Genomic DNA, 26,572 nt, shown 5'->3' with positions numbered 1-26,572 from the left:
GTATCAAAATAAACAGGAGAAACTTACAGAAGATACCTAACTGGTAGTCTGCTTTCTGCTCCCTGAGGGTAGGACGAATGTAGATTGGATCACAACAGCTTCTCAGGCTGCCCCCAACATGTGAACACAATTCTCTGTATACAGCCTAAATTTATAACTTTGGTCTGAGGTCAGGTTTCTAGACCGGCCCCTCAGGTCAATATCATAACTGCTGCCTGTTTGATTGGCCACGGCCGCTCTACTAATGAATACATTATTTTCTCTTTTGAGACACTTGTGAAAAGGTTCTCAGGAATAGATCACCTCAGGCCACATTTAGCATCTCCCCTCCAAGACCTAGGAGGTGCCAAATGTTCCCTTTCTTCTCGGCCCTAGCTAGACCTCCTGGTGAGATAGGGAGACACAATGTCTACTAGTCCCAAGGAAGTACCTGTTAACACCTAGGTGCGATTTGCCTTCAGGACAGATGTTACATTATCACTAGTCACACATATAACCCTAGACATATGCCACTACACACACATATATATATATATATATTATATATATATATATATATATATATATATATATATACACACACACATATACATACACACACATTTCACCACAGCCACTATATGTGCAGAAAGAGCCATAGTTTTTTTGTAGGTGTATGCCACGACATGTACAGCTCTATCATTAGGGATGCAGAACCTGCACACTCTACTCTTTGGTCGTCCGGCAACAGACACCCTAGATGACCGCATATAGGACTTGCCACCTCCTTGAGCCTTCAGACAACAGTTGCATCATCTTCTGATCCGAACCCAATGTAAAAGAAGCAGATCCACCCCGTGCCGAGGGTACAATTAGAAGCAGATCCGCCCCGTGCCGAGGGCACATTTAGAAGCAGATCCACCCCATGCTGAGGGCACAGTTAGAAGCAGGTCCACTACGTGCAGAGGGCACAATTAGAAGCAGATCCGCCACGTGCCGAGGGCACAATTAGAAGCAGGTCCACCCCATGCTGAGGGCACAGTTAGAAGCAGGTCCACTACGTGCAGAGGGCACAATTAGAAGCAGATCCGCCACGTGCCGAGGGCACAATTAGAAGCAGGTCCACTACATGCCGAGGGCACAATTAGAAGCAGGTCCACTACATGCCGAGGGCACAATTAGAAGCAGGTCCACTACATGCCGAGGGCACAATTAGAAGCAGATCCGCCCCGTGCAGAGGGCACAATTAGAAGCAGATCCGCCCCGTGCAGAGGGCACAATTAGAAGCAGATCCGCCCCGTGCAGAGGGCACAATTAGAAGCAGATCTGCCCCGTGCAGAGGGCACAATTAGAAGCAGATCCGCTACATGCCGAGGGCACAATTAGAAGCAGATCCGCCACGTGCAGAGGGCACAATTAGAAGCAGATCCGCTACATGCCGAGGGCACAATTAGAAGCAGATCTGCCCCGTGCAGAGGGTACAATTAGAAGCAGATCCACCCCGTGCCGAGGGCACAATTAGAAGCAGATCCGCCACGTGCAGAGGGCACAATTAGAAGCAGATCCGCCACGTGCAGAGGGCACAATTAGAAGCAGATCCGCTACATGCCGAGGGCACAATTAGAAGCAGATCTGCCCCGTGCAGAGGGTACAATTAGAAGCAGATCCACCCCGTGCCGAGGGCACAATTAGAAGCAGATCCGCCACGTGCCGAGGGCACAATTAGAAGCAGATCCACTACGTGCCGAGGGCACAATTAGAAGCAGATCCGCCCCGTGCCGGGGGCACAATTAGAAGCAGATCCGCTACATGCCGAGGGCACAATTAGAAGCAGATCCACCCCGTGCCGAGGGCACAATTAGAAGCAGATCCGCCACGTGCCGAGGGCACAATTAGAAGCAGATCCACTACGTGCCGAGGGCACAATTAGAAGCAGATCCACTACGTGCCGAGGGCACAATTAGAAGCAGATCTGCCCCGTGCAGAGGGCACAATTAGAAGCAGATCCGCCCCGTGCCGAGGGCAAAATTAGAATCAGATCCAACATGCCGAGGGCACAATTAGAAGCAGATCCGCCACGTGCCGAGGGCACAATTAGAAGCAGATCCGCCCCGTGCCGAGGGCACAATTAGAAGCAGATCCACTACGTGCCGAGGGCACAATTAGAAGCAGATCCACTACGTGCCGAGGGCACAATTAGAAGCAGATCCGCCCCGTGCCGAGGGCACAATTAGAAGCAGATCCGCCCCGTGCAGAGGGCACAATTAGAAGCAGATCCACTACGTGCAGAGGGTACAATTAGAAGCAGATCCGCCCCGTGCCGAGGGCACAATTAGAAGCAGATCTGCGGCAATAGGTTTTGGATGATAAAGGATTGAATAAATACACTGGCGTCCCAGAGACAATAGATATGCATAGGAATGAAACCAAGGAAAAAGCTGCGGAGCAGACGCACAGGTCTGTGTGAAAAACGGTGAAGGTAGAAGCAACTACAGTAAATGTATAGATAACGTTTATGAACTCATGTGCGCGCTCCACAGCGTTCTCATTGGTGACGCAGAGCTATCAAACTTTAAAAATAGGAGACGTCACTCAGCTGCTGGGTCGACATGGAAGTCCTGCTTGCAGTAACTGAGGGACTCCTCCTATTTGTGAAGTTTGATAACACTGCGTCACCAGTGAGAACGCCGTGGAGCGCGCACATGACTCCATACCCTCGATTGGTGGCTTCTACAATCATACGTCTGTAAAGCATAAAATCCATGATTTGATTCAAGTTACAGACTCATATTATAGTAATACTACACCACCAAAGAGAGGATTGTGGAACAAAGTATTAAGAACAAGCCTTGTTGTGAGGGACTGAACTTGTTATATGGAGCTACACCGAGCACAGCGCCCCTTCACACTTTATAACGGTATTAATCACAACTTAATCATACTTTCAGATATGCATCACCAATGCCTCCGCCTTGCCATCCCAATCTGTGGATGAGTGCACACATAGGATCCGGTCCTGTAGACATATAGACCAAGATCCGGCACTCTAGAAAGGAGTAATGGTGAGATTCATTGTAAGGAACAATCCACAACAGTTATAAACGTCTCGGTCGGCACATAGACCTTCATCAGTAAACAGATGGCAATGCTGAGCCTGCTCGGAGCTTGTGTGGTGCTGCGGCATCCACCGCTAGAGACCCAAACGTTCCCTACCATTCTGGATTTGTCTATATAATAAAGCTCACCATTGCATCTTTCTGGAGTCCTGAATTTGTGTCTACTTATCTATGAGTCGACTCTTGACATACATTCCATTATACAGTCTATTCTGATTTGAGCAAAGGATGCCAATCGTGACCTGCATTTGGTAGTCCTGCTGCCCAGGTGCCTGTACTGCTGCTGCGCGTGGCTATTTTCTCAGTGCCAGATGCCATGGTAGGTTTCCTTTTACTTTACCACACATTTTTTACCACTCTAGATTTGACTTTTGAGCTTCCATCTTAGAACTTAACCCCTTCCCGACCTCCACCGTACTATTACGGTGGAGGTCAGATCCCCTGCTTTGATGTGGGCTCCGGTGGTGAGCCCGCATCAAAGCCGGGACATGTCAGCTGTTTTGTACAGCTGACATGTGCCCGCAATAGCGACGGGTGGAATCGCGATCCACCCGCCACTATTAACTAGTTAGCGCCCACCCACCACTATTAACTACTTAGCGTTTGACAGCGGCATTTAACTGGCGCTTCTTGCCATTGGGCCGGAAATGAGCGCATCGCTGACCCCAGTCACATAATCGGGGGTCAGCGAATGAATCGGCATAGCAACCAGGTCTCCTTGAGACCTCTATGGTTGTTGATGCCGGCCTGCTGTGAGAGCCCCCCTGTGGTCGGCGCTCATAACAAGCCTGTAATTCAGCTACATAGGAGCGATCTGATGATCGCTGCTATGTAGCAGAGCCGATCGGGCTGTGCCTGCTTCTAGCCTCCCATGGAGACTATTGAACCAATGGAAAAGTAAAAAAGAAAAAATGTTTTAAAAAAATCTGAAAAAATAAATAAAAGTTTAAATCACCCCCCTTTCGCCCCATTCAAAATAAAACAATAAAAAAAAATTCAAACCTACACATATTTGGTATCGCCGCATTCAGAATCGCCCGATCTATCAATAAAAAAAAGGATTAATCTGATCGCTAAACGGCGTAGCGAGAAAAAAAATTCGAAACGCCAGAATTACGTTTTTTTGGTCGCCACGACATTGCATTAAAATGTAATAACGGGCGATCAAAAGAACGTATCTGCGCCGAAATGTTATCAATAAAAACGCCAGCTCGGCCCGCAAAAAATAAGCCCTCACCCGACCCCAGATCACGAAAAATGGAGACGCTACGGGTATCGGAAAATGACGCAATTTTATTTATTTTTTCTTTAGCAAAGTTTGGAATTTTTTTTTCACGACTTAGATAAAAAATAACCTAGTCATGTTAGGTGTCTATGAACTCGTAATGACCTGGAGAATCATAATGGCAGGTTAGTTTTAGCATTTAGTGAACCTAGCAAAAAAGCCAAACAAAAAACAAGTGTGGGACTGCACTTTTTGGGGAATTTCACAACACTTGGAATTTTTTTCCCGTTTTGTAGTACACGACATGGTAAAACCAATGCTGTCGTTCAAAAGTACAACTCGTCCCGCAAAAAATAAGCCCTCACATGGCCATATTGACGGAAAAATAAAAAAGTTATGGCTCTGGGAAGGAGGGGAGCGAAAAATGAAAAAAGGGCTGCGTCTTGAAAGGGTTAAACCACAGCGTCGTTAATTAACGGCGCTGTGGAAAAAGCGTATAGCGCCCCCCAGAGACGAATTTTTTCCGAGGTCTTGTCTGCTGGGGGTAGCCGAGACCCCAGAGAACACGATTTGGGTCGGTTTTTACCGACCCCGGGATTGCAATCGTATAACCGCGACCACAAAAAAAAAAGCGCAATTTGCTATTTAATTTATCTGTCCTCTGATGTGATCGCACATCAGAGGACAAAGAAATAGGGTCCCCGATCCCCCGTCAGTGTCCCCGATCCCCCCTCAGTGTCCCCGATGCCTCCTGCTTCCCCCCATGGCTGCCGGCATCTTCTTCTGGTAAAAATGGCGGGAGCATGCGCAGTGACTCCCCGAGATCTGCCGGCCCGGCAACAATAACAATATTTTTCCTATTGGTTCATTTTGGTCACTGTGATAGGGTCTATCAGAGTGATCAAAATAAAAATGTAAATAAACCCCCCTTTTCACCCCCTTAGCTGGGGAAAAATAATAAAATAAAGAAAATGTATTTATTTCCATTTTCCTTTAGGGTTAGACTAGTTCACTCTCTGACTTTGCACCAGTTACAGAAGAAGTAAGCAGGCTCCTTGCATCTTCTCGCCCGACCACTTGCACCAGTGACCCCATTCCGTCACATCTCCTCCAGTCCCTTTCCCCGGCTGTCACCTCTCACCTAACAAAAATATTCAACCTTTCTCTCTCTTCCCTCCTCATTTAAGCATGCCATCATACATCCATTACTTAAAAAACCCTCCCTCGACCAAAACTGTGCTGCTAATTATAGACCTGTCTCTAATCTTCCCTTCATCTCTAAACTCCTCGAATGCCTGGTCCACTCCCGTCTTATTGTTTAGGCACATCAGGGGCTCTGAAAACGCAACATAACGCCCGCAGACCCTTTTATCAAAGCCCACATTCCAAAATGGCGCTCCTACCCTTCCGAGCTCTGCCATGCGCCTAAACGGTGGTTTCTCCCCATATATGGGGTATCAGTGTTGTAGTGAAATATATATATGTATGGGTGTATGAAAAAAATTATAATTGTTTGGATTAGTTACAAAATTGGCTCATCAAAAAAGACTAATACCTTTAAAAATTGTTTATTTGATATACTTTAAAAACAAAAAAAAATAAAAAAAATGTGAAAAAAAACAAACGAGCAAAGAAAAATCAAAACAATCAAAGTTCCATTGCTGATTTGTAACTTCCAGTTGGTATACCAGCCGGGTACTAATAGGCCTATGTGACCCTGATTCATATATATATATATATATATATATATATACACATACACACACACACATATATACATATATATATATATATATATACATATATATATATATATATATATATATATATATATATATATATATATATATATATATATATATATATATATATATATATATATATATATATCTATCTATCTCCCTTTCTGGGCTGTTTAGACAATAGCCCCCGTATTCTCATACGACATTATGAATTGTTCTTCTACATAGAATATGGTTCGGTTCGGTTGGATATGGACACGCTACAGTACAATGTTCATTACTCCTGCATTGCCACTCATGAATCGCAGTTAACCGATAGCAAAGAGTCATAAATAATCTCCTCTGCACATCAACCTTCTCTCGCACTGTGCCCAAACAGATCGGCAAACTGATGATTTTCAGTATAAAACTTCTCTGGAACATGTTAGATCGGCATCGCCTCGACTCGATTATTTATGACTTTTTGCTATCGGTTAACTGCGATTCATCAGTGGCAATGCAGGAGTAATGAACATTGTACTGTAGCGTGTCCATATCCAACCGAACCGAACCGAACCATATTCTATGTAGAAGGCGAATTCATAATGTCGTATGAGAATAAGGGGGCTATTGTCTAAACAGCCCAGAAAGAGATATACAGTACAGACCAAACGTTTGGACACCTTCTCATTTAAAGATTTTTCAGTATTTTCATGCAACTGCACTTGGGGACACTATCAGAGTTTTCCCAATTTTTCGGACTGACTGACCTCCATTTCTTAAAGTAATGATGGCCACTCGTTTTTCTTTACTTAGCTGCTTTTTTCTTGCCATAATACAAATTCTAACAGTCTGTTCAGTAGGACTATCAGCTGTGTATCCACCAGACTTCTGCTCAACACAACTGATGGTCCCAACCCCATTTATAAGGCAAGAACTCCCACTTATTAAACCTGACAGGGCACACCTGTGAAGTGAAAACCATTCCCGGTGACTACCTCTTGGAGATCATCAAGAGAATGCCAAGAGTGTGCAAAGCAGTCATCAAAGCAAAAGGTGGCTACTGTGAAGAACCTAGAATATAAGACATAATTTCAGTTGTTTCACACTTTTTTTGTTAAGTATATATTTCCACATGTGATAATTCATAGTTTTGATGCCTTCAGTGTGAATGTACAATGTTCATAGTCATGAAAATACAGAAAAATCTATAAATGAGAAGGTGTGTCCAAACTTTTTCTCTGTAGTGTATATTCTGAGCAAACTCACTTTATGCCACTCTTTTCCCCTTCTCCATATTTCATCATTATGGGAAGTACGTGAAGGGAGAGCTGTAGGGTGATAAGGGCAGTCTTTGGTGAGCGGGGGCTCCACATTAGGTATTATATAGGGTGCCAGCCTCCGCGCTCAGGTAGGGACTCTGTAAATAGGGACTCTGTAAATAGGGACTCTGTAAATAGGGACTCTGTAAATAGGGACTCTGTAAATAGGGACTGTGGAGGGTTAGTAATCACGCCCCCTTAAACATTCACCACTGATAAGATATTGGCTTTGGCTTCTAGTTTTGGTTTCCTTTGGGTCTTTTGTACGGTGGCTGATTGGTGTCTAGGCCCATGTTTACATTCCCCGCATTATACAATCAATGTTATAAAGGTACAGATATTGTTGTGGTAAGATTGATATTGTGATATTTGGTCTATAGTGATTCTCCCTATTATAGGGATTTCTAGGGAATCTAGGGCGAGCCGTCGTTGAGTGGGGGCCCTATTTGCGTTTCAAGAGGGTGCCAGCCTCCGCCGACAGGCAGGGGTTCAGTCAGGGTGAATCAGGGTCACATAGGCCTATTAGTACCCGGCTGGTACACCAACTGGAGGTTACAGATCAGCAATGGAACTTTGATTGTTATGATTTTTGTTTGCTCGTTTGTTTTTTTTTTCACATTTTTTGTGGTTTTTTGTTTTTAAAGTATGGGTGTATGACCAGCAGAATTAACATCTGTCCTGAGACTGCAGCTCTCACAAAGGTCACAACATAGGTTATCCTGAGAAAGGCAGTTTCCTGGCTCCAGTCACCCCAGGGGGCCTTGCTGAGACACCTCACACCTTCTGACTCTTTTGCACAGACACAGATACACTGTATATAAACTCTGAGAAAGAGAGATTACACGAATAGTGTTCAGAGAAAAATAATGTATCATTGGTACAATAGCCAGGATCCAGTCACAGACCAGGAATTAGAATATTAACCTGAGAAGCTGGTCTAGAGATTTAACCTCCAAGATAACTCTATAAATTAGGCGTTTACACATAGACAGCTGCTCACAGATTGAGGGGCAGCCAAGCTGATGTGAGCCATTCCATATTCATCCCCCCTCAGGCAGCAGAATGCCGGACTGCAAAGTTTAGATATTTCTGTAAGTTTTCGCCCTTTATTTTTATAACTGTTTTGCATATTTGTATGTCACTTTTTATTTCCATATTTTTATACCTTTTTTATCGTAAGCACTGTACCTTTTCTATTAAAGCTCAAAACTTTAATAAGTCTGAACCTTGTATGCTCTAAAGAATCCATAGCCTTAGTGTGTGATCCTGGTGATTGGCAGACAGTAGTAGTAATATTTCCGGGACTCATCGCCCGTGTGTTCGGTGAGTGGTGGCAGCGTGTATGAGCGGGTGTGTGGCCTGGGTCGGTGAGTGGTGGCAGCGTGTATGAGCGGGTGTGTGGCCTGGGTCGGTGAGTGGTGGCAGCGTGTATGAGCGGGTGTGTGGCCTGGGTCGGTGAGTGGTAGCAGCGTGTATGAGCGGGTGTGTGGCCTGGGTCGGTGAGTGGTAGCAGCGTGTATGAGCGGGTGTGTGGCCTGGGTCGGTGAGTGGTGGCAGCGTGTATGAGCGGGTGTGTGGCCTGGGTCGGTGAGTGGTGGCAGCGTGTATGAGCAGGTGTGTGGCCTGGGTCGGTGAGTGGTGGCAGCGTGTATGAGCGGGTGTGTGGTCTGGGTCGGTGAGTGGGGGCAGCGTGTATGAGCGGGTGTGTGGCCTGGGTCGGTGAGTGGTGGCAGCGTGTATGAGCGGCTGTGTGGCCTGGGTCGGTGAGTGGTAGCAACGTGTATGAGCGGGTGTGTGGCCTGGGTCGGTGAGTGGTGGCAGCGTGTATGAGCGGGTGTGTGGCCTGGGTCGGTGAGTGGTGGCAGCGTGTATAAGCAGGTGTGTGGCCTGGGTCGGTGAGTGGTGGCAGCGTGTATGAGCGGGTGTGTGGCCTGGGTCGGTGAGTGGTGGCAGCGTGTATGAGCGGGTGTGTGGCCTGGGTCGGTGAGTGGTGGCAGCGTGTATGAGCGGGTGTGTGGCCTGGGTCGGTGAGTGGTGGCAGCGTGTATGAGCGGGTGTGTGGCCTGGGTCGGTGAGTGGTGGCAGCGTGTATAAGCAGATGTGTGGCCTGGGTCGGTGAGTGGTGGCAGCGTGTATGAGCGGGTGTGTGGCCTGGGTCGGTGAGTGGTGGCAGCGTGTATGAGCGGGTGTGTGGCCTGGGTCGGTGAGTGGTGGCAGCGTGTATGAGCGGGTGTGTGGCCTGGGTCGGTGAGTGGTGGCAGCGTGTATGAGCGGGTGTGTGGCCTGGGTCGGTGAGTGGTGGCAGCGTGTATAAGCAGGTGTGTGGCCTGGGTCGGTGAGTGGTGGCAGCGTGTATGAGCGGGTGTGTGGCCTGGGTCGGTGAGTGGTGGCAGCGTGTATGAGCGGGTGTGTGGGCTGGGTCGGTGAGTGGTGGCAGCGTGTATGAGCGGGTGTGTGGCCTGGGTCGGTGTGTGGTGGCAGCGTGTATGAGCGGGTGTGTGGCCTGGGTCGGTGAGTGGTGGCAGCGTGTATGAGCGGGTGTGTGGCCTGGGTCGGTGAGTGGTGGCAGTGTGTATGAGTGGGTGTGTGGCCTGGGTCGGTGAGTGGTGGCAGCGTGTATGAGCGGGTGTGTGGCCTGGGTCGGTGAGTGGTGGCAGCGTGTATGAGTGGGTGTGTGGCCTGGGTCGGTGAGTGGTGGCAGCGTGTATGAGCGGGTGTGTGGCCTGGGTCGGTGTGTGGTGGCAGTGTGTATGAGCGGGTGTGTGGCCTGGGTCGGTGAGTGGTGGCAGCGTGTATGAGTGGGTGTGTGGCCTGGGTCGGTGTGTGGTGGCAGTGTGTATGAGCGGGTGTGTGGCCTGGGTCGGTGAGTGGTGGCAGTGTGTATGAGTGGGTGTGTGGCCTGGGTCGGTGTGTGGTGGCAGTGTGTATGAGTGGGTGTGTGGCCTGGGTTGGTGAGTGGTGGCAGCGTGTATGAGCGGGGTGTGTGGCCTGGGTCGGTGAGTGGTGGCAGCGTGTATGAGCGGGGTGTGTGGCCTGGGTCGGTGAGTGGTGGCAGCGTGTATGAGCGGGTGTGTGGCCTGTCGGTGAGTGGTGGCAGCGTGTATGAGCGGGTGTGTGGCCTGGGTCGGTGAGTGGTGGCAGCGTGTATGAGCGGGTGTGTGGCCTGGGTCGGTGAGTGGTGGCAGCGTGTATGAGCGGGTGTGTGGCCTGTCGGTGAGTGGTGGCAGCGTGTATGAGCGGGTGTGTGGCCTGGGTCGGTGAGTGGTGGCAGCGTGTATGAGCGGGTGTGTGGCCTGGGTCGGTGAGTGGTGGCAGCGTGTATGAGTGGGTGTGTGGCCTGGGTCGGGGTGTGATTTATGCTCCCATTACAGCATAGGACAGAGGTTGAATGCTGGACTGAGAGATGGGAGATAGATTAACCCTTGCAGGCGCATCCCCAAGTCACGTGCTGAGAGCGGGTATGTGACAAGCGTACTCAGGACAAATTGCACAACAAGTTTGGGGTCCAATTTCTCCTGTTACCCTTCGGAAAGTAAAAATTTGGGGGTGAAAAGATCCTTTTTGTGGAAACAAAAATATGCTTTTTTTATTTTCACGGCTCTGTGTTATAAACTTTTGTGAAGCACTTGGGTGTTCATAATGCTCAACACACATCTGGATAAGCTCCCTGGGGGGGGTCTAGTTTCCAAAATGGGGTCACTTGTGGGGGGTTTCTACTGTTTAGGCACATCAGGGGCTCTGCAAATGCAACGTGACGCCCGCAGACCATTCCATCAAAGTCTGCATTTTAAAACGTCACTACTTCCCTTCCGAGCTCTGCCGTGCGCCCAAACAGTGGTTTACCCCCACATATGGGGTATCGGCGTACTCAGGACACATTGGACAACAACCTTTTACCCTTGGGAAAATAAAAAATTGCATGCTAAAAAAAATCATTTTTGAGGAAAAAATAGAATTTTTTATTTTTACGGCTCTACATTATAAACTTCTGTGAAGCCCTTGGGGGGGTCAAAGTGCTCACCACACATCTAGATAAGTTCCTTAAGGGGTCTAGTTTCCAAAATGGGGTCACTTGTGGGGGGGGGTTCCACTGTTTAGGCACATCTGCGGCTCTGAATTAATTTTTTTGTGAAAAAAAAAAAAAAAAAAATGAACATTTAACTTTTTAACATTCCAAAAATTCCTGTGAAGCACCTGAAGGGTTAATAAGCTTCTTGAATGTGGTTTTGAGCACCTTGAGGGGTGCAGTTTTTAGAATGGTGTCACACTTGGGTATTTTCTATCATATAGACCCCTCAAAATGACTTTAAATGAGATGTGGTTCCTAAAAAAAAAAATGGTGTAAAAATGAGAAATCGCTGGTCAACTTTTAACCCTTATAACTCCCTAACAAAAAAAAATTAGGTTCCAAAATTGTGTTGATGTAAAGTAGACATGTGGGAAATGTTACTTATTAAGCATTTTGTGTGACACATCTCTGTGATTTAAGGGCATAAAAAAATCAAAGTTGGAAAATTGCAAAATTGAAAAAAATTTCGCCTAATTTCTGTTTTTTTCATAAACACAAGTAATGTCATGGAAATTTCACCAGTAACATGAAGTACAATATGTCACGAGAAAACAATCTCAGAATCACCGGGATCCGTTGAAGCTCCAGAGTTATAACCTCATAAAGGGACAGTGGTCAGAATTGTAAAAATTGGCCCGGTCATTAACGTGCAAATTGGCTCCGTCACTAAGGGGTTAATAATCTTAATTAACCCATACTTACAACCTCGCCTAATCCAAGCGAAGCCCTCGATCTCCTGTAATAAAAGTACAATAATAAAACAACAATACACCATACGTGTCTGTCGTCATGTTCCATGCTGTAATCCATGTCTGGGGGATATACAGTTTTCAGCCTGGACGGTGCCAAGATGCGACCGTCCCCGGCTGAGAAGCACTGGTGAATGAGCTGCTTGGGAGCGGAGCTTCAGTGATGTCATAGAGGCAACCTCCGGTCACTGACGCTGCGTTCCCAGCTGAGCTGCGGTGACTTCTCCGAAACGCGTAGGAATTGCTCCTCACGGCGTCGCTCATCTCCGCTGGTCACGTGACAGCTGACGTCACTCAAGGTCCTGCCGGCTGATCACTGCACTGCAGACCTTCATCGCGAGCTCACCCCGCTCGCGCACCACCGGAAAGGAGGCCCAAGGGAGCGCGTGTCACCGGCCGAGACAACGCTCCCGAAGAAAAGTCTATTCCTGAGCTGCTACTGTCATCCTTGTGTGTCAGCCTGTAACATTCAGAAAGGCGACCTCAGCACCTTCTGCGGTCTGATATGTGACTCTGCGGAACGTGAGACTCTTGTGCACCAACCGTGGAATTCAGATATTTCTGGACTAATTGGACGCTTTACATAAAGCACATCCGATACTTTGACCTTTTTATGGCACCTGATTGTTCAGTTATATTTGAACTATATTTCTATTAAATATCTTCTTTTCCCTGTCGTTTGGAAGGGTCTCTATGGCGCAAACTATTGGTATAATTGAGGTATGGTGTATTGTTGTTTTTTATTTTACGTTTATTACAGGAGATCGAGGGCTTCAGTGGATTAGTTATGGTTGTAACTAAGGTTTAATTAAGATTATTAAAGGAGTCTGTGTAATTTTTTTTCAAATAAAGGACTTTATTCTGGCTGCGTCTGTATTTAACATTACAACTATAGCATTAGTAATGGATAGGGATCTTATAGATGCTTCTCCTTTACTAAGCCATGGGCTTGATGTCACCGGTGACATCAACCCCACAAGTATTAACCCACTTGCCACCCCTACAGGGCAAGTGGGAAGAGCCAGGCAAAGCTCCAGAATTGGCAGATCTAATAGATATGCCTTTTCTGGGCAGCTGTTGTTTTTAGGATGGGGGGGTGGTTAATATCCACGGCCCCTTACCAGCCTGAGAATACCTGCCCCCAGCTGTGAGCTTTAGCAAGGCTGGTTGTCAAAAATAGGGGGACACTCCCGATTGAGCAGACTGAGCCCCCTCTTTGACAATCCGGCTTTTCCCCCAGCAATGAATAGATCTACGTATCTGTGTTGGTCACGACTTGACGGGGTGGGACTGGGTCAGGTGAAGGATAAGCTTGCGGGGCTCTCCGGCGTGCGGGGGTTACGAGGTTCTGATCTTACGACACCGCTGTCCTAGCTAGAGTTTCTGCAATTGCGGAGCTTTCTTTCCAGTGTGCCGATGGGGGCGCTGACTCCATTTGAGTCCCTGATGCTCCCTACCGAGGGTCCCTCCCATGTGGTTTCGGTGCTCTATGGCCTGGTCTTGAATTCACTTCCCCCTACTACGCTGGGATTTATGGAGGTTTGGGAGAGGGACCTGGGGATCACCTTTTCTGAGGCGGATAGTCTGAAAATTTTCACTCTTGCACATAAGATGACGATGTCCAGTCAGGCGCAGGAGAGGAATTATAAATTACTGACACGCTGGTATAGGTGTCCCACCTTTCTCCACAGGATTAACCCGGAGATCTCGGACGCCTGCTGGAGATGTGGCTCCGCCACGGGCTCTATGCTTCATGTTTGGTGGTCTGTTATGATCCGGTGACTTTGGAGCCGCATGAACTTTCTCTGGAGTAGGTGGAAACTGTACTGATCGCAAAACCTGAACTAACACCGCAACTAGAAGTAGCCGTGGGGTGTTCCTAACAAACCCTAGACACCTCGACACAGCCGGAGGACTAAATACTCCTATAGATGGAAATAGGAATACTACCTTGCCTCAGAGCAGAACCCCAAAGGATAGGCAGCCCTTCGAATAATGACTGTGAGTAGGAGAAGAATAGACACACACAGGTAGAAAACAGGATTCAGCAAAAGAGGCCACTCTAGCTAAATAGGGAAAGATAGGACAGAATACTAAGCGGTCAGTATTAAAACCCTTCCAAAAATATCCACAGCAGATAATACAAAAAGTTCCACAATCTAACTAAAGACATGGAATATATATCTGCCACTCCAGAGAATCCAACAAGACTGAGAAGATACTGACACAATCTAAGCTGGACAAGAAAACACTGAATAGCACAGAATTATTAAGCACACAACATGTGTGCCACAGAAACAAAACCAGACACTTATCTTTGCTGATTTGGCAGAAGGCACCAAACCAGGACCAAAACCTCCCAACAACCATGGACAACTGGCAAGGACTAATGAATCCTGCACACCTAAATACCCCAGTCAGAACTGCAATCAGCAGATACACCTGACCAGGACTGCAACTCAGGGACAACTGCATTACCACCTACAACCACCGGAGGGAGCCCAAAAGCAGAATTCACAAGAGTGGTCCTGTGGTCCCCTGCAACCCTTCTAGAACTCAGTTTTCGATGCCTTTCACTTGATGACTGGGGTCCGCCATGACCCCTCCCCCCAAATGGCCCTACTGTCCCTGATACCCAGTTCGATAGCTTCCGTTAAAAAGGGGATCCTGAGATTTTGCCTAATAGCTGCCAGGGCAGTTATTCCCCGGCATTGGAGGTCTACTGAGGTCCCCTCCACGGAGGAATGGATAGCTGAAATGGATAGATTACATCGTCTGCAGTCGCTGGTGGCGGGTGATGGTGATGCTGCATATGTCCAGGGGCGCACCTGGTTCCTCTGGCAATCCTTCAAGGAGAGCACAGGGTTCCTGACTTGGCTGCGTACATACTCATAATTCTCAATACGTGGGCGTGTACATTGCTGGGTCTCCCTTAACTCCCCCCTCCCTCCCCTTTTCCCCCATTCCCCCCCCCTTTTTTCTCTCTTTTTCTCTTTCTTTCCTTTCTCCTATTTCTACAATTGCTTTTCTTACAGGTTCTGTATTCTGTATATAATGTCCATTTCCCGAGGCGATTCTCAAGATGAGGACCATGTACCCTTTATGTGCCAGAGTCCTTGTTCAACTACACTTGTGCTGTGTTCTCAGAGACGTAATGTATAGCTCTGGACATTGTAATGATAATTTTTAATGTTTTTCCTGTTTAAAATTTCAATAAATATATTTACTGAAAAATAGGGGGACACCACGCCGTTTATTTATTTAAATAATTAAAGACTATGGTGCGGGGACCCCTCTAGTCTTGATATCCAACCTTGCTGAAGCTGACAGCTGAGGGTTTTGTCTGGCTGGTTATCAAAACTACAGGGGAGCCCGCGCCGTGGTTTTTTTTAATTACCGTATTTGCAGCACATGAATCCTCCCATCCACCGCTCCTGGTGTCACGGTTATTAGCAGCAGCAGGGGTAGGCTGAGCAGCAGGGGTAGGCTGAGCAATAGTCCCATCAGCCACCGCCGCCTGCTGTCTCTTAAATGTAACTGTCATCATTCTCCCCTGCTCGCGCTGATCACCGGCAGAGGAGGGAAGAATGAAGAGAGCCGTGTTCAGCACCCGGGGAGCAGCGCTTACTGTAACACTTCATCCCCGGCGCCCGTCCTTGTGGTACTGATGCGGCACACGCATGCCACACGGGTGCAGCAAGTATTACACACACGGACACTGACATCTCAGGTGCTGGAAATATCAGGACGTGTGAAAGAGGCGTTATAGCGGGTTTTTATAGCGGGTCTTTATAGCAGGTTTTAGGTTGGATTTTTATGATTGGCAGCCGTCACACACTAAAAGACGCTTTTTATTGCAAAAAATATTTTTTGCGTCTCCACATTTTGAGAGCTATAATTTTTCCATATTTGAGTCCACAGAGTCATGTGAGGTCTTGTTTTTTGTGGGACGAGTTGACGTTTTTATTGGTAACATTTTCAGGCATGTGACATTTTTTGATCGCTTTTTATTCTGATTTTTGTGAGGCAGAATTACCAAAAAAACAGCAACTCATGAATTTCTTTTGGGGGAGGCGTTTATACCGTTCCGCGTTTGGTAAAATGGATAAAGCAGTTTTATTCTTCGGGTCAGTACAATTACAGCGATATCTCATTTATATTTTTTTTATGTTTTGGCGCTTTATTACAATAAAAACTATTTTATAGAAGAAATAATTATTTTGGCATCGCTTTATGCTGAGGTATAACTTTTTTATTTTTTCGCTGATGGCGCTGTTTGGCGGCTCGTTTTTTGTGGGACAAGATGACGTTTTCAGCGGTACCATGGTTATTTATATCCGTCTTTTTGATTGTGTGTTATTCCACTTTTTGTTCGGCGGTATGATGATAAAAGCGTTCTTTTTGGCTTGTTTTTTTTTCTTACGGTGTTCACTAAAGCGGTTAACTAGTGGCACAGTTTTATTGGTCGGGTCGTTGCGGACGCTGAGATAATAAATACGTGTACTTTTATTGTTTAGAATTTTTTTCATTAAAATATTTATTTAGCGATAGAATAAATATTGATTTTTTAATTATTATTTTTAATACGTTTTTAATATTTTTACAATTATTTTTATTTTACTTTATTCTGACTTTTACACTTTGTCCCTCTATGGACACTCATTTTTTGCGGGCTGATCACTTCTATAGCACGCAGGTGAAGCAGCATCGCCATACTATAGAAGCTGCCAGCTGACAGGCACTGCGCATGATCACCAAGTTTCCTAGTTCTGGTGACCCGGATGTCGTCATCTCCATGACAACATTGGGACCCCACATCACGCCACAGGGGTCTTCAATGCAAAGGCAGTGGGTCTGTCAGGCTATACGCCGGCTTCTGGAATGCTGCAATCGTGTTCAATCGCAGTATTTCGGGGGTAAAAGTGCCGGGAGCGGTCTGTGACCTAGTGCCAGGTGTCAGCTCCCCCGTGATCGCGGCCGATCGCTCAGACGTATTATTCCGTCCATGGTCACATGGACGGAATAGTATGACTGATGTCAGACAGGGGTTAATGCAGCAGCAGCAGTGTACCCACTGATCCATCCCGGCAACTTCTCCCCATTACTGAAATCTCTGTATTATCCTCTTTCCTAGCACACCGATCCTTTGCGGTCACACCGGCTGTGTAGTTTCTTCAGTGTTTTATGGTTTTCTCTCCCCATCTCTATGGCTAAGCTCTAATGTCCCCTCACTATCCAGAATCACCACAAAACGGCTGCTGCATTCCCTGCCTCAGCTTTTATACAGGCTCTGACAATAGCGAGGTCACTGGAGCGTTCTCTGGCTCTGCAATCCTCTTATGTGTAAAATGTTGGCACCCATTTTAGGTTACTCACCTGGAGCAAACTGCAATTTGTTCAAACTTGCCGGGATTCAGCAAAGTACCAAAAATTTTACACAAATTTGCAACAATTGGATTTGTTCATCTCTAGTTCTAAGTCATTATGGGTGATGGGGTGGATGACAGAGAAATGGGGCAGTAAGTGCAGGGTGTGACATCAGCCCTTACCAACCAGACAGACATATCAGAGGGATAGAGGCGCCAACCTTCAGGACCCAGCTGAAGCCAAACTTGGGGTGCATGAACTCGATAAGTCGCAGAAGCCACTCTAAAGTCCGGATGTCTCCATCAAATCTGTCCCGGAGATCGATGTACTGGACCTGGAGGACGAGTGATGGACCATGGTGACACTGTGCCAAGCACAGCTCTGCTACATAACTGCTCATGCAGAAGAAAGCTCACCTTAACCGCCACCTCAGTGCCATCGTGTAAGGTCGCCCTGTGAACCTGGGCCAGGCTGGCTGCCGCCACCGGGTGAGGGTCAAATTGCTGGAAGAGCTGCTCCGCCGGTGCTCCAAAGTCTTCCCGGAGGATCTGGTTCACCTGTAGGCAAAACCGGTCACAAGAAGATAAACCCCAACAGACACACAGTAACTCCTGGCAGCCATATTACAACTCATCAGAAGACAACTCTCGTCATCCACACAACACCCCCTCACATCAACATATTTTTTATAAATGGTGTAGATAAGTGAACTGAAGGCAAAATGATCAAATCATGCCAAGCTAGGAAGGACTGCGAACACTAGAGAAGACAAAGGATTCAGAAGGATCTAGATAAGCTTGATTAATGGGCAGCAACTAATAGAATGGTATTTACCAGGGAGAAATGCAAGATCTTAGATCTGGGCAAGAAAAGCGAAAATTATATCTACAGAATGGGAGGAATAGAACTAAGCAACAGCACGTGCAGTGAACTATGTATAGGTTTATTGTGTGACTAGTAATAATTTAACATCTGTCCTGAAGGCTGCAGGTCTCACCCAGGTGTTAATATGTATTTTTCTGAGACAGCAGACTTCTGTCTCCAATCTCACCAGGGGGCCTAGCTAAGATCAAGAAAGAGAGGAAGCGCTTCACACCTTCGGCTCTTTGGAAGAGAGATGTCAATTACAGCCTGACACTATCTATCTGTGGGAAGCTTCACACAAAGAATTTCAGAGAAAATATATTCAATGGCACGGCCATGGTCCAATAAAAAACAAGCAATTCGAATAACAACTTGAGGGGCTGGTCTAGAAATCTGACCTCCAGGGTGACTCTATAAATTTGGCTTGTATACATTCAAAATTGTTCACATGTGAGGGCAGCCTGGAAAGCTGATGTGATCCAGTCTATATTCACCCCCCCCTCAGGGAGCAGAAGCAGACTACAAGTTAGCTATTTCTGTAAGTTTCTCCTGTTTATTTTATACTGTTTTGCATATCTGTATGTCTTTTCATTACCATATTTTTATACCTTTTTCTTTACTGTAAGCACTGAACCTTTTTGTATTAAAGCATAAAACTTTAACAGTTGAACCTTGTATGTTCTAAAGAATCCATAGCCTAAGGTGTGTGATCCTTATGATTGGCAGTGGTGAGTGGTGGCAGCGTGTATGAGCGGGTGTGCGGCCTAGGTCGGTGTGATTTATGCTCCCATTACAGCATAGGACAGAGGCTGAATGCTGGACTGGGAGATGGGAGATAGATTAACCCTTGCAGGCACAACCCCAAGTCACGTGTTGAGAGTGGGCACGTGACAAATTGGCGGCAGCGCGGAGGGATCTGTGACATTAATAGATCACAGACTGCACGAGTCAACAGTGTGATGCAGAAGCAAAAAGGGAAAACACAGTTTTAGGATGTAGTAAGAGAAGCATAGAGTCTAGATCACAAAGTAACTATCCCCCTCTGCTCCTCCTTGGTCAGGCCTCATCTGGATACTGTGTCCAGTTCTGGGTACCACATTTTTAAAAAAGACAAAAAAAACTGGAGCTAGTTCAGAGAAGAGCTACCAGGATGGTGAGCGGACTACAAAGTATGTCCTACGAGGAACAATTAAAGCAGGGGTTCTCAACCTGTGGCTCGGGAGGACAAACGCTACCCATCAGTCATGCAACACACGAGAGCCAGCACCAGTCTTCTGCCATCACAGATACTAATGAGAATGACAGCTCCATGTCTTCTGTATTACAGCCTCTACGTGGGGTAATCCCCCTTCCCCGCTTGAAGCTGCATTTTCTCACACTGGGGGTGTCTCTTTAAAAGGGGCACATGAAACTAAATGGACCTGGTTCTCGTTTTCCCCAGAGCCCACACCCTCGGATGGCACTTGTGCCTCATGCACAATAAGCAGAAGAACGCCAGGTATAATTATATACATTACTGAGAGGCTGCACTGAGCTCTTTACCTCATTGGTCCTCCGGGGCAGAGCCTGGTCCTCCAGGACCCGCAAGGTGTTCACATACTCCGGGGGCAGCAGATGGTTGAAGGTGCACAGACCCTGTCCCAACTTGATATAAAGACCTCCATTCATCACCGCTCCATCCACTAATCTGTCTGCCGTCCGCTGGTGGCACTGGGACATTATGGCTTTATATACAGTACAATTCTACATGAAGATCGGACAGCTGCCATCAGCACATGGAAGGGAGGAGAGCCCTGCAGACATAGGCAGCACCAGTCACCAACCTCCCCGACTACTCACCTCCTCTTCTTTGGAAAGTGTCACGTTCCTAGTCCACCAGTAATCAATGGAGATCTGAGAGGCAATCACTAATGATCTTGGAGATAAAAGAGAAGAGGGATGCATCAGACTAAAGTTCCCTGATGTCTGATACCTCAATACAACCACACTACACGTAATACTTCAATATCTACACAATGATAATCAGATGTCCATACACACAAACAGCATGACCAGAAAGCAGCCATCTATAATGACCAACCACACATCATCTCCAGAGATCAGCCATGTGGTCTGTATCAATGTCTAATCTCTGGTAAGGGTGTGTGGTTGGTACAACCACTCATCTCCACAGTTTAGCGATGTATTCCAACCACTCATCCTCCTTAGAGATCAGACATCCATACAGAGCAACCAACCAAGCCCATCATCTCCAGAGATCAGCCAATTATGCCAAGCAACCAAATCCATCACATCCAGAGATCATCCATCTGTATCAACCACATCCTCTCCAGATATCAGACATCGAGACAGACCAACCACACATCCTCCCCAGTGATAAGTCATAATTACCAACCAAGTCCATCATCTCCAGAGAACAGCCATGTGTACCAACCACACATCCTTAGCAGAGATCAGACATTAATACAGACCAACCACTCATCTCCACAATTTAGCCATGTATACCAACCATTCATCCTCCTCAGAGATCAGACATCCATACAGACCAACCAACCAAGCCCATCATCTCCAGAGATCAGCCATCCATACAGACCAATCAAGCCCATAATCTACAGAGATCAGCCAACTATGCCAACCAACCAAATCCATCATGTGCAGAGATCAGTTATCTATATCAACCACACATCCTCCCCAGATATCAGACATCCAGACAGACCAACCACACATCCTCCCCAGATATCAGACATCCAGACAGACCAACCACACATCCTCCCCAGTGATAAGTCATAATTATCAACCAAGTCCATCATCTCCAAAGAACAGCCATGTGTACCAACCACACATCCTTACCAGAGATCAGACATTAATACAACCACTCATCTCCAGTTTAAGGTACCTTCACACGAAACGACATTATAACGATATCGCTAGCAATCCGTGACGTTGCAGCGTCCTCGCTAGCGATATCGTTTCGTTTGACACGCAGCAGCGATCAGGATCCTGCTGTGATGTCGCTGGTCGCTGAATAAAGTCCAGAACTTTATTTGGTCGTCCGATCGCTGTGTATCGTTGTGTTTGAAAGCAAAAGCAACGATACCAGCGATATTTTACACTGGTAACCAGGGTAAACATCGGGTTACTAAGCGCAGGGCCGCGCTTAGTTACCCGATGTTTACCCTGGTTACTAGCGTAAAATGTAAAAAAAACAAACAGCACATACTCACATTGCGTCCCCTGCAGTCTGCTTCCTCCTCTGACTCAGCGCCGCAAAGTGAAAGTGAAAGCAGCACAGCGGTGACGTCACCGCTCTGCTCTCACTGTACGGCGCTCAGTCAGTCAGGAAGTGGACGCAGGGGGACGTGAATGTAAGTATGTGCTGTTTGTTTTTTTTAGATTTTACGCTGGTAACCAGGGTAAACATCGGGTTACTAAGCGCGGCCCTGCGCTTAGTTACCCGATGTTTACCCTGGTTACCAGGGGACCTCGGCATAGTTGATCGCTGGAGAGCGGTCTGTGTGACAGCTCTCCAGCGACCAAACAGCGACGCTGCAGCGATCGACATCGTTGTCGCTATCGCTGCAGCGTCGCTTCGTGTGAAGGTACCTTTAGCCATGTATACCAACCACTCATCCTCCTCAGAGATCAGCCATCTAAAGGTACCTTCACACGAAGCGACGCTGCAGCGATAGCGACAACGATGTCGATCGCTGCAGCGTCGCTGTTTGGTCGCTGGAGAGCTGTCACACAGACCGCTCTCCAGCGATCAACTATGCCGAGGTCCCCTGGTAACCAGGGTAAACATCGGGTAACTAAGCGCAGGGCCGCGCTTAGTAACCCGATGTTTACCCTGGTTACCAGCGTAAAATCTAAAAAAAACAAACAGCACATACTTACATTCACGTCCCCCTGCGTCCACTTCCTGACTGACTGAGCGCCGTACAGTGAGAGCAGAGCGGTGACGTCACCGCTGTGCTGCTTTCACTTTCACTTTGCGGCGCTGAGTCAGAGGAGGAAGCAGACTGCAGGGGACGCAATGTGAGTATGTGCTGTTTGTTTTTTTTTACATTTTACGCTAGTAACCAGGGTAAACATCGGGTAACTAAGCGCGGCCCTGCGCTTAGTAACCCGATGTTTACCCTGGTTACCAGTGTAAAATATCGCTGGTATCGTTGCTTTTGCTTTCAAACACAACGATACACAGCGATCGGACGACCAAATAAAGTTCTGGACTTTATTCAGCGACCAGCGACATCACAGCAGGATCCTGATCGCTGCTGCGTGTCAAACGAAACGATATCGCTAGCGAGGACGCTGCAACGTCACGGATTGCTAGCGATATCGTTATAATGTCGTTTCGTGTGAAGGTACCTTAAACCAAGCAGCCAAGCCTTTCATCTCCAGAGATCAACCAACTATGACAACCAACTCCATCATCTCCAGAGGTCAGCTATCTACACCAACCAAGCAAGCCCATCATCTCCAGAGATCAGCCATCTACACCAACCAAGCAAGCCCATCATCCCCAGAGATCAGCCATCTACACCAACCAAGGAAGCCCATCATCTCCAGAGATCAGCAATCTATACCAACCAAGTACATCATCTGCAAAGATCAGTCATCTATACTAACCAAGCAAGCCCAACATCTCTATAGATCAGCCATCTAGACCAACCAAGTCCACCATCTCCAGAGATCAGCCATCTAGACCAACCAACTTCATCATCTCTATAGATCAGCCATCTAGACCAACCAAGTCCACCATCTCCAGAGATCAGCCATCTATACCAACCAAGCAAGCCCATCATCTCCAGAGATCAGCCATCTATACCAACCAACTTCATCATCTCTATAGATCAGCCATCTAGACCAACCAAGTCCACCATCTCCAGAGATCAGCCATCTATACCAACCAAGGAAGCCCATCATCTCCAGAGATCAGCCATTATACCAAGTCCATCATCTGCAGAGATCAGCCATCTATACCAACCAAGCAAGCCCATCATCTCCAGAGATCAGCCATCTATACCAACCAAGGAAGCCCATCATCTCCAGAGATCAGCCATCTATACCAACCAAGTACATCATCTGCAAAGATCAGTCATCTACACTAACCAAGCAAGCCCATCATCTCTATAGATCAGCCATCTAGACCAACCAAGTCCACCATCTCCAGAGATCAGCCATCTAGACCAACCAACTTCATCATCTCTATAGATCAGCCATCTAGACCAACCAACTTCATCATCTCTATAGATCAGCCATCTAGACCAACCAAGTCCACCATCTCCAGAGATCAGCCATCTAGACCAACCAAGTCCACCATTTCCAGAGATCAGCCATCTAGACCAACCAAGTCCACCATCTCCAGAGATCAGCCATCTGTACCAACCAAGCAAGCCCATCATCTCCAGAGATCAGCCATCTATACCAACCAACTTCATCATCTCTATAGATCAGCCATCTAGACCAACCAAGTCCACCATCTCCAGAGATCAGCCATCTATACCAACCAAGGAAGCCCATCATCTCCAGAGATCAGCCATTATACCAAGTCCATCATCTGCAGAGATCAGCCATTATACCAAGTCCATCATCCCCAGAGATCAGCCATCTACACCAACCAAGCAAGCCCATCATCTCCAGAGATCAGCCATCTATACCAACCAAGGAAGCCCATCATCTCCAGAGATCAGCAATCTATACCAACCAAGTACATCATCTGCAAAGATCAGTCATCTATACTAACCAAGCAAGCCCAACATCTCTATAGATCAGCCATCTAGACCAACCAAGTCCACCATCTCCAGAGATCAGCCATCTAGACCAACCAACTTCATCATCTCTATAGATCAGCCATCTAGACCAACCAAGTCCACCATCTCCAGAGATCAGCCATCTATACCAACCAAGCAAGCCCATCATCTCCAGAGATCAGCCATCTATACCAACCAACTTCATCATCTCTATAGATCAGCCATCTAGACCAACCAAGTCCACCATCTCCAGAGATCAGCCATCTATACCAACCAAGGAAGCCCATCATCTCCAGAGATCAGCCATTATACCAAGTCCATCATCTGCAGAGATCAGCCATCTATACCAACCAAGCAAGCCCATCATCTCCAGAGATCAGCCATCTATACCAACCAAGGAAGCCCATCATCTCCAGAGATCAGCCATCTATACCAACCAAGTACATCATCTGCAAAGATCAGTCATCTACACTAAAGGTACCTTCACACGAAGCGACGCTGCAGCGATAGCGACAACGATGTCGATCGCTGCAGCGTCGCTGTTTGGTCGCTGGAGAGCTGTCACACAGACCGCTCTCCAGCGATCAACTATGCCGAGGTCCCCTGGTAACCAGGGTAAACATCGGGTAACTAAGCGCAGGGCCGCGCTTAGTAACCCGATGTTTACCCTGGTTACCAGCGTAAAATCTAAAAAAAACAAACAGCACATACTTACATTCACGTCCCCCTGCGTCCACTTCCTGACTGACTGAGCGCCGTACAGTGAGAGCAGAGCGGTGACGTCACCGCTGTGCTGCTTTCACTTTCACTTTGCGGCGCTGAGTCAGAGGAGGAAGCAGACTGCAGGGGACGCAATGTGAGTATGTGCTGTTTGTTTTTTTTACATTTTACGCTAGTAACCAGGGTAAACATCGGGTAACTAAGCGCGGCCCTGCGCTTAGTAACCCGATGTTTACCCTGGTTACCAGTGTAAAATATCGCTGGTATCGTTGCTTTTGCTTTCAAACACAACGATACACAGCGATCGGACGACCAAATAAAGTTCTGGACTTTATTCAGCGACCAGCGACATCACAGCAGGATCCTGATCGCTGCTGCGTGTCAAACGAAACGATATCGCTAGCGAGGACGCTGCAACGTCACGGATTGCTAGCGATATCGTTATAATGTCGTTTCGTGTGAAGGTACCTTAACCAAGCAAGCCCATCATCTCTATAGATCAGCCATCTAGACCAACCAAGTCCACCATCTCCAGAGATCAGCCATCTAGACCAACCAACTTCATCATCTCTATAGATCAGCCATCTAGACCAACCAACTTCATCATCTCTATAGATCAGCCATCTAGACCAACCAAGTCCACCATCTCCAGAGATCAGCCATCTAGACCAACCAAGTCCACCATCTCCAGAGATCAGCCATCTAGACCAACCAAGTCCACCATCTCCAGAGATCAGCCATCTATACCAACCAAGCAAGCCCATCTCCAGAGATCAGCCATCTATACCAACCAAGCAAGCCCATCATCTCCAGAGATCAGCCATCTATACCAACCAACTTCATCATCTCTATAGATCAGCCATCTAGACCAACCAAGTCCACCATCTCCAGAGATCAGCCATCTATACCAACCAAGGAAGCCCATCATCTCCAGAGATCAGCCATTATACCAAGTCCATCATCTGCAGAGATCAGCCATTATACCAAGTCCATCATCTCCAGAGATCAGCCATCTATACCAACCAAGCAAGCCCATCATCTCCAGATATCAGCCATCTATACCAACCAAGGAAGCCCATCATCTCCAGAGATCAGCCATCTATACCAACCAAGTACATCATCTGCAAAGATCAGCCATCTACACTAACCAAGCAAGCCCATCATCTCTATAGATCAGCCATCTAGACCAACCAAGTCCACCATCTCCAGAGATCAGCCATCTAGACCAACCAACTTCATCATCTCCAGAGATCAGCCATCTATACCAACCAAGGAAGCCCATCATCTCCAGAGATCAGCCATTATACCAAGTCCATCATCTCCAGAGATCAGCCATCTATACGAACCAAGGAAGCCCATCATCTCCAGAGATCAGCCATCTATACCAACCAAGTACATCATCTGCAAAGATCAGTCATCTACACTAACCAAGCAAGCCCATCATCTCTATAGATCAGCCATCTAGACCAACCAAGTCCACCATCTCCAGAGATCAGCCATCTAGACCAACCAACTTCATCATCTCTATAGATCAGCCATCTAGACCAACCAACTTCATCATCTCTATAGATCAGCCATCTAGACCAACCAAGTCCACCATCTCCAGAGATCAGCCATCTAGACCAACCAAGTCCACCATCTCCAGAGATCAGCCATCTAGACCAACCAAGTCCACCATCTCCAGAGA

At 47.1% G+C, this 26,572-nt stretch overlaps 1 protein-coding gene across 1 annotated transcript in view; it reads right to left on the bottom strand.

Moving 5' to 3' along the window:
• Positions 1–26,572, bottom strand: part of ADCK5 (aarF domain containing kinase 5) — a 53,299-nt gene that overhangs the window by 19,905 nt on the left and 6,822 nt on the right. The window contains exons 4-7 of the mRNA XM_077271582.1: positions 20,252–20,327; positions 19,955–20,155; positions 17,965–18,105; positions 17,769–17,882 (exon numbers count right to left, since the gene is read on the bottom strand). Of these exons, the coding sequence (XP_077127697.1) occupies positions 17,769–17,882; positions 17,965–18,105; positions 19,955–20,155; positions 20,252–20,327 (532 nt within the window). The remainder of the gene's footprint in view (positions 1–17,768; positions 17,883–17,964; positions 18,106–19,954; positions 20,156–20,251; positions 20,328–26,572) is intronic.

Source organism: Ranitomeya variabilis, chromosome 6, assembly GCF_051348905.1.
Source record: "Ranitomeya variabilis isolate aRanVar5 chromosome 6, aRanVar5.hap1, whole genome shotgun sequence".
Lineage (NCBI taxonomy): Eukaryota > Metazoa > Chordata > Amphibia > Anura > Dendrobatidae > Ranitomeya > Ranitomeya variabilis.
The sequence above is the reverse complement of the archived record's forward strand: the minus strand, read 5'-3'. Positions and strand labels throughout refer to the sequence as shown.